At 45.2% G+C, this 16,902-nt stretch overlaps 1 protein-coding gene across 3 annotated transcripts in view; it reads right to left on the bottom strand.

Annotated features, from left to right (window-relative positions):
• Nucleotides 1–13,438, bottom strand: part of celsr3 (cadherin, EGF LAG seven-pass G-type receptor 3) — a 117,063-nt gene extending 103,625 nt beyond the window's left edge. For all 3 annotated transcript variants that reach the window (XM_026153787.1, XM_026153789.1, XM_026153788.1), the window contains exon 1: nucleotides 7,397–13,438. In XM_026153787.1, coding sequence (XP_026009572.1) covers nucleotides 7,397–12,986 — 5,590 coding nt within the window. In that variant the 5' untranslated portion in view covers nucleotides 12,987–13,438. The remainder of the gene's footprint in view (nucleotides 1–7,396) is intronic.
• Between the last annotated feature and the right edge of the window lie 3,464 nt (nucleotides 13,439–16,902).

The following is a 16,902-nucleotide window of genomic DNA, read 5'->3' as shown; positions in this document are numbered from 1 at the left end:
AGGTTAGGAGACTTGAAGTTTCGCGATGAACTTCTAATGAGTTTTATGTTTCTTCTTCAGCGAAAAGGAATCGTTACAAGCATTCAAAGAAAAAACTTGTGGAGGACTGGGTGCTCAAGATGTTTTGGAGAAATTGGCTGCATGTCAAGATTCGATTTTTGCTCCTCCATTATAAAAGGTTAATCTACACCAGTTTCAGCCTTAAAATTGTGTTATTTCAAGCTCTTTTCTGGACAGATATTGACAGATAAGAACTATGTGTCTCCAGTATAAGAAGGTATCTTAATAGGTATCTTAATAAATCTGGGACTCCCCACCAATTGACCTTAGAAGCTTCTCAGATGAGAGGTGAAACATCTTCAAGCAACTTAAAGAAGTTCAGATGCTTTTCTTTGCAAGCTCCTTTGACTACGATGACCTGGATGACTGAGAACCTTCACAGACGTATCTTAATAAGACGTTTTTAAGTGGACAGGTTTTCATGTTAGGCTGCTCAGAATGAGTGTAGGTGCCAAAAAAAGGTGTAAAAAGCAGATTTCAGGAACAGAGGAGTCCCAGAGCAGCTGCAAGTCTTTCAACGGGGAGCATGAATTTGTAATGCTCTCAACTCCGTAAAAATGTCTGTCAGAATATTCTTTCATGTCCTCGGAAATCCTCCTGTGCATAATGCTGCCTTGTTTATCGCTGTTTTGTAGCAGTTATTCTGCCACTCAAACCACACTCTTAGCAGAGAGAGAAAGATATGTATCAAGTGGACTTCATTCATAAAGGGCAGATCCCAGGTGGAAACCTGTAGAGCTGCATGACTGCAAAGTAACCTGACATTTAAAATATCCTTCACTGCAAATCCTGCAAATATGAAAGCTTGGGGAACAGACACAGCTGCAATTCATTAATCTGTTTATTTGCATAAAATAGCTAATATCCACCACTAAATGTCTCTGACGTTCACTGAGCGAAAAGCCACTGCATGAAATCAGACGAATGCTCATAAACAAACACTGGTCTTACGTCAAAACAAGTCACCACCTGTATTTCCCAATATCTGCAATTGTGACATAATTAAGAGCTGAGCAAAGCTTAAAAACATACTGATATGAAACATGGGACAGAAACTGGCCAGTATGAAAACCTGTCCAGATTACAGGTTTAATGTCATGATTACATGACACTAATTACCCACCGGAGAAACCTGCCATCTGGCTCTGCATCGCCCTGAGAAGAAAGTATGTGACACTCCACAGTCTTATGCTCGGACTGAGACATTTAGAGGACATCTAATGGACTTTAATGGGTTGGTGGAAGTTTTTTCTAAAGTGCTACATTGTGGTTAGCTATGTACTGTATGTGTAGCACAGTGTGGATGGTAAATGGGCTTTTGTACATGTCATGGACTCATGATGATATGGGTTTGAGCCCATTTTGTACACGCTCATGCTCCGTGTGTGTCTTGCGAGTAATGTGTATGGTTTAGCAAAAAACATCAGCATAGCTTCCCATGATCGGATAACCACGGCAGGAGGTAATAAAGCTGATTTTACGCTACATAATGACTCATTTAGATGACATGATCCAAATATGTCTGAAGGCAAACTTCAGGGTTAAACACTTGGAGGACACCCAGTGTTCCCAGTCTATAAAACTGATGTTTGCACATCTTTGGCTCTTCTGCCGTGCTTCTTTATGGTTCTGTCTTTTCATTCTCCCTATGATACACACACACACACAATTTCAATCTAATGCAGGTGCTGCACAACAGATTTTTCTGATCTTCAAGCTTTATTTTTTGGCTGCGTTTGATAAACAGCGTGCCTCCTCCTTTAGTCATGGCCCTTCTGAGCCAGGTTGTGACACTAGAAAGCTTTGCTCCAAGGCATACTCGTGAGTCAGTCAATCTCATAGAAGAAGATATTTATTACTTCGATTCCTGGAAGACACATAAAAGTGACCGAAATAGTTGTGTGCAGAATTAAAAAGAAGAAGAAGAAGAATGGCAGTAGTTGTGTAGTGAGCTGTAAATGTAATCTAAATATAAAACACTATGAAATAATGTCATGCCATTGAAAACTACTTAAACAATAATTTTGTTCATCAGCACAATTTGGGTATTTTCCTCTAAAAGACCTGCTACATGTGGAATAGCAAAAATAGAAAAGGCAAAAAAAAAAAAAAAAATAGGAACAGCAAGAACAGATTTCAACCATGACATCAACAATAGTGATGAAATATGAATGATGTAGACTCCATTTTTGTTTTACCTCAGGGGTTATAACACTGTGTAAAAACACATTATAATATAGTAAAAAATAAACATTAAAATGCATATGCTCTGGGGCATTTAGATTTCTCAGCAGACCTCCATGTAAATGTGCCTGACACGTGAAACATCAGTGTACTCATCTGTGAGATTATAGTTAACATCAGTGCAGTGACCTATGTACAGTAAGTGAATTCACTGTGCACTGACCTCTGTGTACGCTTGCTATACTGTACTTTATATGATACATGTTTATTCACCACGCCATATGCACCACAAAATAAATTAAACTCGTGTATGTATGTTTACGTTGATGTAATCGAATTTGGGTTTGGTTTGTTAGTTGCTAACGCATGCATTACAAAGCTCCAGGGTAAAATCAGTTTAGTGGAAGTTCCTATACATTCACAAAGCCACTTCATTAGGTACAACTGCTTTAATGCTCATTTATGCAAAAATCAGCCAATCACGTGGCAGCTACACAGTGCATTTAAGGATATAGACATGGTCGGGATAACCTGCTAAAGTTCAAACCACGCATCAGAACGAGGAAGAAAAGTGATTTAAGTGACTCTGAACATGACGTGGTTGTTGGTGACAGACGGGCTGGACTGAGTATTTCAGAAACTGCTGATCAGCTGGGATTTTCCTCCACAGACATCTCTAACATTCACAGAGAGTCATCTGACTAAGAGGGAACATCCAGGGAGCGGCGGTTCTATGGAATAAAATGCCTTGTTGCTGCCAGAGGTCAGAGAAGAACTGCTACAAACTGATAAGAAGGCAACCACTACTCAAATATCCGCTCACCACAACCAAGGTTTGCAGAAGAGCATCTCTGAACCCAGCACAGCAAACCTTGAAGCAGATGTGCTACAGCAGCTGAAGACCACACTGGCAGCAACCTCTATCGACTTAGAACAGATAATGCCTGATTTTATGAATCTTGATTTCTTCTACAACATTCACATCACAATCACAATTTTGTGTAAACAACATGAAAGCACGGATACTTCCATCCTTGTTTTAAAAGTGCAGGCTGGTGGTGTAATGGTGTTGGGGATATTTTCTTGGCACACTTTGAGCTCCTTTGTACTACATGACTGTTGTTTAAAGGCCAACAACATATTCTTGACCTGAGTATCCAGTGTACAACACATCGGGTCATGAAGCTCAAATCATCTCAAACTTGTTGAAAGCATGCAACAAAAAACTATAAAGCAGTATTGATGTAACTGATGAAGTCGCCAGTGCACTTGTGTCTTCCATGTACCACAATCACAGTAAATGTCATACGAGTATGTCAGTGCTCCAACTATCCACAACACAAACTGCCCCAGCTCACAACATCTGTGCAGTCAATACATCACTATCAATACATCCTTAATTTCTAAAGTGAATCTAAAGTGTATACAATGTGTATACAGTGACAAATATGCCAATAATTATCACTAACTCCTTTTTTTGTTTTTGTTTTGTTTTTTTTGCTTTACAGTCTCATTTGGGTTATTGTTTAGCTTTCACGGTGCAAGTAGTATATAATTTAGTAATTTCAGCATTAACTTGTAAAATAGCAAAACCCTGAAATTGAAGCAGTAAAATAGAATTTAGCCATCATTCATTTTATGAAGTATCAGAGGTTTTACTTTATTCAACAAACTCCTTCAAACATGATGACGCCATGGTGTCTTTGTCTCAGACTGGAGTTTGCTGTTCCAGTGAAGCTCTGGTGTGCCATCAAAACTGCTACACACATTCACTACTGGGAGTTTGCCAGTACAAGCACAGTCTCTGCTGCTGGCTACAGGAGCAGTTGGGGGGTGGGGGTTACTTTGCTCAAGGGCACCTTGAACTGATCCTGTTGGGGTGCCAAACAGTGCTATTGCTGCCACAACCAGCTGACCCTAAAGCCAGTTTTATGCATGTGTGTTCGTGTGTCCTTAAACTGTTGTCAGCACGCGCATGAATGGTGTGTTTAATCTCTACGAACACAAGAATTACCCAGAGAACCGACAGACTGAGACAAACTGTCAAAGACAGCATGAGAGTGAAATGGAAAAGGAAGACAAAGACAGCGAGGAAAGAAAGTATGGACGAGTGAGGAAGTAAGAAAGCAAGACGGGCAGAGAGAGGAGAGACGTCCCAGAACTCTGGCGTACATAGATATTATTCATTGAGAAGATATGAATACACCCTCAAGTGCAATGCTTTGAGCCACCTGAGAGTACACACACGTACTTATGAACACAGAAGCACACAGAAGTGCTGTACACACGCAAATAATGCGCAAGCATGAGTAGGAAGAAAAGCTGTTGAAGCACAGACATAAACTACACTCGCACACGCCTGCTGATAGTATACAACACATTCAGTACATGCACAGCCACGCACCAGGAGAGGGAGGAGGGAAAGAGGAAAACTGAAAAGAGGAGAAATGAAGTGAAGAGCAGAGCTGAAAGGGTTTCACCATGAAAGAGGAACAGCCCATGAGAGTTAGGTGAGGAATGCCAGGAGGGAAACTGAAGAGGAGGAGAGGATAACACATGAGTGAATATGGAATAAGGGAAAGGAGGGAAACAGAAAAGAAGAAGAAAAGAGAGGACGAAGGGAAAGAAAGAGGGAGAAACTGAGTAAGGAAAGCCACAAAAATGGACAGAAGAATTATTACAAAGGATGAAAATGAAGAATTCATTCATCCACCCAAAGATGGGTAGAATAAAAGGAGAAGGAGAAGAAAGCGGTGGGTAGAGGAGGGACGGGCAGTCACAGATAACACACAGCACACAATGAAAGTGACAGCTTTGCTCCGAGCTTGACTCTGGCTGACTGTTGTTTCATTATAATCTCATAACTGTCAAATCCTGGAACAATGGAGAGAGGGGAGAGAGAGGAACGAGGAGAGAGGGCAAAGCATGCTCATCGTGAGAGAAACACAGTGAGAAAATTGGAAATGAATCCATAAGTCTGGTTCAAGCGAGCTGAGCGCACACTGTGAGACACCAATGGAGACAAGGGTGAATGCACACAAATATACAAACATACATGCAGTTGTGACACACACACACTCAGCGGTTTTGCTTGTTGCCAGACTTCTTCACTTACTCACCGTTGCTCCTCTTTAATCGCAAGTTAGTTCATTTGTTAAAAACGCGCAAATTCATATTAATTCCTTTGTTCACTTGCACTTTTGCTCACACTCCAGCTCATTTACTCAGTGACTTATTTATTGACCCAATCGGCCTTTTTTAATGATTTTTCTTTTTAATCTTCAGTTTAAATTGAGTGTGACAGTAAATCCCCAGCCCCAGGGGCGGACTGAGATAACAATTCAGCCCAGGACCTCATCCTAGGACATTATGTCTATCCTACATTAAAAGAGCAGTTATTATGATCATATGTAAGTTAAGAACGTAATATTGGGTTTTAAATTTCAAATATTGTGAATTATGAGTTTTGTTGTTACAATATTAAACATGGCCAAAGTCATAAATACTGAGGTCAGTGTGTGTACAAGCTGAAGCTTCAGACTGCTCCAAATGCTCTGGCTCAGATCGTTTCTTCTAGTCTTGGACCTGTATGATGTCACTGAGAACAGATATCCTTAATAAAGTTATCTCACGCCCACAGCTCTACTATGAGTGACTCATTCACTCAGCCATGTTCATCCCTTCACTTCCTCCATCACTTATTTCTTGATTGTTTGCTTTAATTTACTCATTCCTCTTACTTCCTTCTTTGCTCAATGGATCCCTCACTCGCTCATCCAAAATGACATCAAGTGGAATATGTATAAACCGTGATCATTGCTGGTATCAGAACAGTGTAAATAGGGTAGGAGGTCACACACAGTCCCCAGCCAGCATTCATCTACTAATGTTTTGTGACAGAATACAAACACAGCACTATCCAGGTCCTTAAAACAACAATGCTGCACTCGTTTCTTTTCCTCTTCCCTTTCTTTGTGTTCAAAAGGCTTTGATCATTAACATCAGTATCTTTACTGCCTCCCTAAAAGGGCTTTATTCTTTTATCCCGAAGCTAAGAGAGAAATACACACAAACAATCAACAAAGTGTGAAAAAAATATCTTAAAATATTAATTTAAGAAAAATACAAAACAAAACAGGAATTCAGTTTAATCTCGTTCTTCAGCGCATCTCACGGCTGCGTGATGAACAAGTTATGCTGAGAAGCTGACGGAGGCTGATCCTGTGGCATATGTCATCAGGAGAGACAGCACATTTGCGAAGCAGTAAGACAATTTAATGGGATATCAGGGATATCTGACTCTTCCTGTCAGAGTCATGCACGCTCTCGATTCCCGGCTCGATAGATTTTTAATTGTGCAAAATTGCTATGGCAACTTGGACTGCACTTAGCCTGGATCCTGCCAATCAAACTGTGTTTGCAGTGCTGTGATATTGATCTCTGCTTATAACTACACGCAGTTCCCATTCTACCAAGAAAAATGCCTAAAACAAAACGCCAGTTTTACGCCAAACGCTAACAACAGTCTGGAAAAATGGCAACCATGGTGACTGATACAAAAATTAGATATGACATCACATTAAAGATTATCCTCAGCAGCCCATCTTTGAAAGTTTTCACTGCTCAGTTGTGTTTTCGTTTCCACAGAAAGTCCCCATTACACAGAAAACATGTCTTTCTCACTACACTTTGAAAATGTGTTAGGCCAACATCAGTCTGTTATCTCGCATTCTATCAGGTAAATGTAACCTGAATAACAGCTCGATTTCGATCAATATTTCTCTTTTATCTGTCTATACTACTCTTTTTTGGCTTTGTCTCCAGTAAATCATTGTGTCAGCATGGCATACATGCACATGGGATGGGTTTCAGACTTAAAAATACTTTTTAAAACATGTATCTTTGATAAGGACAAAAGAAAGACGCAAAAGGAAAAGGTAGAAGTAATGCAAAGAGCTCAGCCAAGTGGCATGCAGCCTTGTCATCCCACTTTCTCACTCACTTACAAACCTGTGGCGTTGGACTCCTTATCGTCACAATATTTTTTACACTGAATAAAGCTGCAGAGCAACCTAAACTGACTGCAAACACACACTCACACACATGCACCCTCCCTCCCTTCTCTCACTTTTTTCCCTTCATGGTCTCTTACCCGTGACGGAGATCAGCATGGGAGCCACCAGCGGCCTGTTGTTATCCAGTTTTCGGCTCAGTCGGATCTCTCCGCTGGTGTGATTCAGGAGCAGCAGGTGAAGCTCATTCCCCCTTTCGATGGTGTAGTACAGTCTGTCTGACACGTCAGGATCGTGGGCAGGTACCCTCCCTATTACCCCGGTGGGGAAACTGTTGGACCGATTGGACACAAAGTTGTTGAAAATGATTTGAAAGTCTTGTAGAGTTGGCCTGTTGTCGTTCTGGTCCACCAATCGGATTCGGACAGTAGCACGGCTGACTAAAGGTGCTGACGTGGCCTGGACCACAATGACATACTCGTTGCGTGTCTCATAGTCAAGATCAATGAGTGACGTGAGCTCTCCTGAAAAGATGTCCATCTGGAAGATCTCTGGGATGTTGCCCTCTACAATTTGGTACATGATCTGAGCATTGGCACCCTCATCAGGGTCGGTGGCTGTTATCTGTGCCACCACAGAACCCACAGCACTGTTTTCTTTTACTAAAACCTCAAAGTCATCAGCGGGGAATACAGGGGCGTTGTCATTCACATCGAGGACTGTCACCTGGATGTGGACAGGAGTTTGCTGAGAGGGTACACCGCGATCAACAGCGTAAGCAGTGAGCTCATAGAATGGCACGTTCTCGCGATCCAAACGTCTGCTATTTCGGACGATCCCAGATTTTGGTTCAATGGTAAAGTCTCCACCCCCATCCTCACCGTTTTGGAAGGTGTATTGAACACGACCGTTGGCGTGTGCATCCCGATCGGTGGCTGAGATTTGGAGAATACTGGTGTAGGAAGGGGCATCTTCACTCACTGTTCCCTGATACCTGGGACTGAGGAACTGAGGAGCGTTGTCATTGACATCATTAACATTCACCTCAACGTATGTCGTGTCGGATTTCTGCGGTATGCCGTTGTCTTTGGCTGTTATAGCCAACGTGTAGGTCATCTGGTCTTCATAGTCAAGCTCTGCCTGGAGTGTTATGGCTCCTGTTGCTGGGTCGATGCGAAATTGCGGGATATTGTCCTCGAGGAAGTACGTGATTCGAGCATTCTCGCCAACATCGTCGTCTGTGGCACTGATCACGACTATGGTGCTTCCAGGTGGCTGGTCCTCGTTCACACTAACAGAGTAATGGGCGCTTTGGAAAACAGGGCGGTGTGTGTTGGCGTCTGTGATGTTGACGTGCACCTGACAGGTGTCATGGAGGGTTCTGTCTGAGGCAGTGACAGTGAGAACGTAGCGCCGCTCCTGTTTGTAGTCCAGTGGGAGAGCTAGAGAGAGAAGCCCACCCCCTCCCGCCGTGCTGATAGCAAAGCGGTTTCTGGTGTTTCCTCCTGTTATCTGGTAGGTCACGGCACTGTTGACGTCACGATCGACAGCTGTGACAGTCACTACGCTGGTGCCAACCACTGCGTCCTCGTTCAGTCTGACATAGTACTCCTTTTGGAGGAACTCAGGGCGGTTGTCATTAACATCCATCACTGTTATAGTCACACTGGCTGTAGCGGAAAGAGGGGGCATGCCATAATCCCTGGCCTCCACACCAAAAAAGTAGTGCTCCACAGATTCTCTATCAAGAATAGACTTTACGGTGACCCAGCCTGTTGCGGCATTGATAACAAATGGGGTGTCAGAGCTTGTGCCAGTTAGCCTGTACTCCAGACGAGCATTGTCACCAGAATCTGTATCAATGGCCTGGATGTGGAGGATTGAACTACCAATCGGAGCGCTCTCAAGCACTGATGCCTGAAATGGTGTGGAGACAAAGATGGGCGGATTGTCGTTGACGTCTGTCACTTGGACGCTGACAATCCCAGTGTTGTTAGAAAGAGGTGGCCGCCCGTTGTCCTGTGCACGAACGCGGAGCGTGTACTCTCGTTCGGCCTCATAGTCTAGTGGTGCCACCACCTGGATCTCACCAGTGACGCTGTCAATGGAAAACTGCCCACGGCTGTTGCCACTGATGATGTTGTAGTGAACAACAGCATTACTATCTTTGTCCCGGTCTGTGGCGCTGACACGGAGAATTTCAGAATGAGGCCTGACATTCTCCTTCACTGCCACCACATAGCGTTTCTCACTGAACTGTGGCACATTGTCATTTTCATCCAGCACGGTGATGAAAACTTTAACGGTAGCAGAGCGGGGCCCCGGATCTTTCCCCTGGTCGCTGGCTTCCACCTGCAGGGTGTAGTGTTCATTCGTTTCCCGGTCCACTGACCCACGGGTTGTAATGAGGCCAGAGCGAGGGTCAATCTCAAAGGCCGCCCGTGCCATTGTAGCTGAATCACCAACAAACCGGTAACGAATATTGGCATTGGATGGGGAGTCTGAATCAGTCGCTCTCAGCTGTAGTATGGGATAGCCTTCCTCCACATTCTCCCTAATCGTCTCCCTGTACTCTGACTGCTCAAATATAGGAGAGTGATCATTCCGGTCTGAAACAGTGATGGACACCATTGTGGTGCCAGAGAGGCGAGGGGAGCCATGATCAGTCGCTGTGACCCGGAAGTAATGTAGGTCCATATGCTCTCGGTCAAGAATCTGAGTGGAGGTGATGAGGCCGGTGTCTGGGTGAATGTGGAAGTAGTCGGATGATCGACTGTTCATCAACGGAGCCATTGTGTAGCTCAGCCTGCCTGCATCTCCTCCATCTGGGTCTGAGGCGGACATGATGATCACTGATGTGCCAGGCGGCTGGTTTTCAGCCACATGTACTTGGTAGGTGTACTGGGAGAAATGGGGATGCCTATTGGCTGCACGTTTCGAGCGAGACCATGGCATGAAAATCTTTCTCTCAGTCTCTCCCTGTGAGGTATCATCATCTGCTACGATTATCAGTCGTTCCAGGCTCCTCTCTCCCCTTGAACTGTGCTTTTTCTTTTCCTTCCCCTCCACCTCCCCTCTGCCTCCTCCCTGGTGGCTTTCATCCCCCTGGCTTTCTTTCTTCCCTATTTTGCTATCTGGCTGTGTGATGGTGGTGCTACTGCCCCTGTCCTGACCCTTCTCTCCCTTTGCCTCATTCTCCTCTGCCTGGCTTGCCTTTGTTATTCTCCTTCCCCTCTCCCACTCCTCCTCCTCTGCCCCTGTTTCTCTCCCTCCCATCAGCCGCGCCTCTCTCTGGCCCTCCCCCACCTGTAATTTTCCTCCCCAAACAGAGGCAACAGCAACGGCGGACCCCTCAAAGCCCTCTTCCTCCCTCTGCCTTTCTCCTTTATCTCCCATCTGTCTGACACCTTCGGGCTCTAGTGGCACTTGCTTACCGGGTTTTAATTGCATATGTGCACCGTCCTCGCGCGCGGTAGCTGAGCAGTCAGTGGAAATGCTACCAGAGCATCCTGGGTGAGCCATCGCTCTCTGTGCGCTTTCCCACTGCGTTTGACCAGGCCACAGCGAATTTTCTATTTCAGACTCATATCTATTTCCCCCGCCGCCTCTCTCCTCTTCCTCATTATTATTATTATTATTATTATTATTATTATTATTATTAGTGTTGGACTTGCTCCACAAAAACACGCGCTCAGCGTCTGGAGGAGCTGTCCGTCGTGCTGAAAGCTCCTCTACACGGGGGGAGTGTAGCGAACGCGCAGACCATGTGGTCAGGTTAACTGCCGAGACGAGCGACAGGTACTCTGCTGCAGGCTGCACTGCTGCTTCAGAGTGACTGGGAGATGTAGCGGGAAACTTAGCAGGCGAGGAAAAGCCTGAGTCACCGGCAGACTGTGTCTCTGAAGTTGCTCTCACTTTTCCAGCAGACAGACTGAGCGCTGTGACTCGTCTCCCACTTTCCCAGCTCTCGTCTGTTTCTGTTTGAGTGGGCGCTGTTTCAGTAACTTCAGAGCCAGAGTATTCAGAGTATTTTGACGCGTTTTGGGGGACTGTGGTTTTGTTGGATGGGGACTGCTGGCAGGGCGTCTCTGAAATAATGCTGCTGAGGGCAATTTGGATGAGGCGCTTCCTCGGAGCTATGCCTCCCTCGGGTGTCGTAAATTCAGCTAAATATCCACCCCCCATTTCTTCTCTGTCTAAACAACCAGAGCCACCACTGGGACCCACCCTGTCCGCCCTGCTCTCTCTCCGGGTTTGACTGCTCTGCCCCTCGGTTCCTGGTGCTGATTTCCCCCGCTGAAGCTCATTATCAGTACTACACGAGAGCTTCAGTATCAGAAAAGCCAAACCATTATCCGGATAATTAGATAAATGAATGTGTTTGCTGCTGTGGCTCATCCCTCCCCCTCTCCCATCATTTACCTCTCTTTCCTTCCTTTCATGAATAACTCTGGCACGCTTAGACCTTGCTTCACAGAGAGGAGGTAACCAACAACCTAGATTGCTAATCTCCTCCAGCGCGCTACACCTGTATGCTTCCCTCCCCTCATCTCCCCCACCTCTCGGCCCTCCTCCATTCTCTCTAATGCACCCCGTCAAACTGCTATCGTCACCCCTCTCCCTGCTTCTGTTGGGATCGATAACATTATGCCAGCCCAAATGAGAACAATTACCAGCCCTCCTGTTCACGCTGACTGAGCCATCCCAGCGCTTCGCCTTGTTGCCGTTCCTGTAAACTAGCTGTTGCTGAATGTTGTGAAAATTACACACGCAATCCAATTGAGATGCCCGGACACAGTCTGGATTGTTGGTAAAAGTAGGTTTGAATGTGTTTGAAGCATCAGCTTGGGGTGAAATGTATCCAGAAAGAGAATGAATGCAGTGAGAGAAACCAGCTGGGACGAGGCCAGGTGAGGGAGTGCTGGCCACGGAGAGGGGTGGTTTGTAGGGGCACGGCCAGTGTGTCGGGGAGCACCATGCAGCAAGCAGTCTCTTCACCTCAGGAGCCCTCTCCCTCACCTCTCCCCCTCTCCTCCCTCCACTTCCGGGTGCCCCGTTCAGGCCAGAGGCGTGCACAAAGGCTCCGGCGGCACCACGTTTGGCGAGGTGTGGTCGCGACGCCGGCCACCGTTGCGCGCACGCTCTAGTCCTTTGTACTGCCCGTTTTTTACCGTTTTGAACCAGCGAGGGGGTGGAAACAGGTGAAGTGGGAGGTGAAACAACGCCCTTTCTGCCCAGCCTTCCTCTTTCCACTCTCTCTCCTCCACCGACGCCATCGGAGTTCAACCTGCTCCTAATACCGGGGTGGAGTTGGAGAGTAGGTGGCGATGGAGCCGGAGGGCGGTCTGCAGTCTTCCAAAACGTCCCGACTCCTTTCGGTCCTTCTTTCCGCCTCCCCTTCGCTCCATAGCGCAGATATCCTCTCAGCGTCTCTCCCGCGCGCTGCACTCCCGAGCATCCCTCTCTCTGTATCCGCTCCACGGTCCACCTGCTTGGGCGTAGATTCCAGCTGCCCCTCGGCGACTCCCTTGCCTCCTCGCACTGGTGTTGCTGTTGCTGCTGGCTCACTTTACCGGCGTCTCGATAGCAGAGGCCCGGGATCCATCTGTTGGAAACTCCTCCTGTATTCACCGTCCCCGGGGTGAAGGCGAACAAAGGGCCGAGGAGAAGCAGGTGGAGTGCCAGAGATGAGAGCAGGAGCGGGGTAAAGCCCGGTAGCGGTGCAGCCATTTAGTCTTCTCCTTTCTCTGTGTCTCCCCTCCTTTCTCCCTCTTCCACCTCTGCCTATTCTCTCTTTCTCTCTCACGAGTGTGCCTTCCCTTCTCCCCCGTTACTTCTCTCTGTCCTTCGTTCCGGCTATGTGGCCAGTTCCAGGACCGCCAGCACCGCCCGACACCTTCCCCCAGGCTCCCCCGTCTCTCTGTCGGCCTGGAGAGTTGGCATCTACCCGCTGTGGTCCGTGGAGCTGGAGGTCTGAGCGTTAGGAGCGGCGCGGCAGCAGCATCTCTCCTCCCGTTCATTCACATCCAACATGGCTCACACACTCACACCGACTGACTGACTGGCTGGCTCACACACTAGCCTTCAGAGTGTGTGTGTGAGTCCGCATGTATGTGTGTGCGCGCTCCTCTAGCAGTGGCTGTGGCAAGCTACTATCCACCCATCCACACACACTCACACAATCACGCTCTCCTCCTCTCTCCTTTTCCACCCCTCCCCCTATTGCTTGCATCTCTATAGCCCCTCTCTCTCTCTCTCTGATAATGGTTGGCTCCGGTGCGCAGGGCTGTTACACAGCACCCGCGGCGGTCGCCATGTCCACAACTGGAATATGAGCTAGAAAAAAACCCTTATCTTACACAATCTCGCCGTCATCGCCGTATCAGCTGCCGTACTGTCGTCCTAACACATTTCCCCCCAGGTCTGTCACCTTTCACCTTCTAGGACTTCAGCAATGAAGTCCTAGAAATTAGACTTTGAATTTATTTCATTTTTCATGCTAAAAAAGAGAAATTTATACGAGCAGTTTTGGATGGATTATAGAAGAAAAAGTAATTTTTAGAAACTTTACTGCAAGGGGAAAGACTGTTCAGTCTAGTCCTTCTGTAATAAATCATTTTGCTTCATTGATATATTCGGGATGTTTCATTTCCTGGAAATACATCAATTTCTCCGTTTTTTCTTCTTCTCCATTTGCATGTGCTTTGGTCTCACCCGGTCAAGCAGCATCTTATATTCTAGTGCGGTGATGTAAGCTTAGGTTAGCTCAAGGAAAAGTGACGTCATCTCTCTCTTGCATCCACGAGTAATTCACAGATACACACAGAGAGAGAGAGAGAGAGAGAGAGAGAGAGAAAGAGGGGGAGTCCCTGAGGTGTCACCGCCACTTTTTACTCTAAGATTATTGTGACGATATCAGTGTTAAAGGCACATGCGCGCAATCCGACAACATTCCTAATTTAACACTAATTCGCTCATGGTTAAATGGGCAGATCCATTTCCTGATACTTATTGAGAAAAAAAATTATGCAAATATGCTGGCTACAAATTTCCCCTATCTACTCACCATCTTCCCATTCAGTACCAATTTGTAATGCCGGCTGGGTGGTGCAGTTTTTCTAATGACACGGATGAAGCTGAATGTGATTTATTCCTGTTGATGGGAGGAGATGCACAAGGCGTGTCAGTCTGTTCTGGCATCAGCGCCCAGAAAAGAAAAAAAAAGGCATCCAAAATCTGAGCCCTATGGTGCTGCCAGCATCTGTGGATGCATGCGCATTCACACGTCCTTGCCTTCCTTGAGTCTGTATGTTACACTGATTTCTATTACATTTGATAGAAGGTGATAGAAAGATGAGGGGAAATCCCCAAACCGGAGCAATTCTTTCATTTCTCATTCCCTTGAGGTTTTAGTCGTGTAGTCTTGTCTGACTCAGTGGTTCTCAACATGGTATGAAAATAATTTTTCCATCAGTTGAAAAATATCCTGCAATATTAAATAAAATTGCACATGTGCAGATGGGGAATGCTTAGCAAATATAGCATATTAAGTCACCTGTGTGAGACAACCTCAATTCAATTCTTTCCAACAGTCCAGCAGCTGGTCTTCTCATCTCCCAGATGTTGTTTAAAAAACAACAACAACAACAACAACAACAATGGCCCTGCTCCAACTTTTTTGAGATATGTTACTGCCATCAAAATCAACATGAGCCAATGTTTTTCTTAACATGATAATTTTCTCCACGTTAAACATAATACTGTGAATAAAATGCAAGTTTATAAGATTTGCAAGTCAGTTCATTCTGTTTTAATTGGCATTTTGGGCAGTGAGAGTGGGAACTAGATTTATTTTATTTTGCAAAGGAATCCCTGCCCTAAAACGTTTGATGAGCCCTGGTCTTAGCAAAATGTAAAATGAGAATCCACCCTTACATGAAGCTCAGGCATAACTGAACCTCCTTTTTGATTTTTGTTCTTATTTAACTAGACAGCATTTAATATATTGGACTTTTATAAGGCAACTGGAGAAACGGGTGTTAAGAATGACTGACCAAAGGTAATATAGAGATATGAATTAATCTGTGATACTAGTGAAACAGCTGTGTCAACCATCTATGTGCATGCAACATTGTTTTCTAATTGTTCTGACTTACTGTTATTATTCAGTTAGAATACGTAGTACAGGACGTTACATTCAAAGTGGGCATGATGTAACGTGATTACACCTCAGTTATAACAGACACACACAAACACACTGGTCAAATATCGTAATGAGCTGTCTTTCCTCTTTAAGCTGAGATGTAACCGCAGCTGTGTAAATCAAATACAAATGTCACAGATAACGTTCCTGCAGTGAATGTGGGTTTATCCGTCTGTGTGTGGCTCAGTCAGCCTGGAGCCTTGCCTCTCTTTTTCTTTCTTTCCTTTTGTCCTCAAAGCTGATAGAAGCTTGGAGCACCGCCACAGCAATATGGTACTCCGAAATGCATATTCTCATTTTCCAGAAAAGATTTGGATGCACTAAAAAATAAACAAAAAAAGAAAAGAAAAGTCCTCTCCCTCCCTCTCTGGGTGTCAGCAGCTTGCCTCCACCCTCGCGCTCTGGTCCCTGGGATTTGCTGCCATTTTTTTTTTTCTGTCGTGCTTCCAACATCCTCACACGCCAGTGTCAGTGAGTGTGATTACTGTGGAATGTAGGTTATTGTGGCGCAGGCTGGCGGCGTTAACAGGATTTGGAAGGGGAACGTGTCGGGGGAGCATGAGGATGTCTAGACAAGTTGTGACTAGGCAGCGTGAGAAACAGTGTGACAGGTATTATGCAGTTTACCCATTCAGCAATGACAGTTTAGATGTAATGATAGCTTTTTCAGAAACACTGCGGAAGCTTCTCTTTGCTACCCGTCAGTGAAGGTCAGAGGTCAAAGTGGCCCATGGCGCACTTAATCAGGGCAGGTGGTTGCCGACATGGGAGACTGAGCCTCCAATTAAAGCGAGGTCTTTTTTTTTTTTTTGCTGCACTGTCACCAAAACTACAGAAACTGAAATAGCATATTGTTACAGCATTCCTCGCTAGGAAATTACCACACTAAGGCTGTTACAGTTTTAATTTCAGTCACTGCAGCACAATTACCAGTAATTAAATCTTATTGTTATCCTCTTTCAGTGTGAGAATGCAGCTCAGTTATGCAAAAGCTATGTTATATTTCCCGTGTCTGCAGCTGACAAAAGAAGAAGTCTGCAGATTTCAAAGAAAACATTAACCGTTTAACACTAAATTCTTAAATTGAAATTTTATTGTCCTAAAACTGGGCCAGACTATAAAATCGCTGGTAATTAGGGATCTTTGTTTTCAGAATGAAGCAATCTGAGGCATTCAAATTTTTGGCGGCATGAGAGTTTGCGCTTGAGATATTAAGACGTAACCACTTTTAGAGCACACACTACAAAGTAACAGAGCTCTTTGATAGGCTAATATTAAAGTGTGCATGTACAGCTCATCTTATACTCTCTATGCCAATACCATGGGAGGTGCCATTTAAAAAGCATATTTCACGTAAATAAAAATTCCCTTCACATTATAACTATTTAATCCCGATTTGCCCTTGAAAGACTTTGAGGTATTAATAGCCTCCAGTTTATCAGG

This window comes from Astatotilapia calliptera, chromosome 20 (assembly GCF_900246225.1).
Source record: "Astatotilapia calliptera chromosome 20, fAstCal1.2, whole genome shotgun sequence".
In the NCBI taxonomy this organism is placed as follows: Eukaryota; Metazoa; Chordata; class Actinopteri; order Cichliformes; family Cichlidae; genus Astatotilapia; species Astatotilapia calliptera.
The sequence above is the reverse complement of the archived record's forward strand: the minus strand, read 5'-3'. Positions and strand labels throughout refer to the sequence as shown.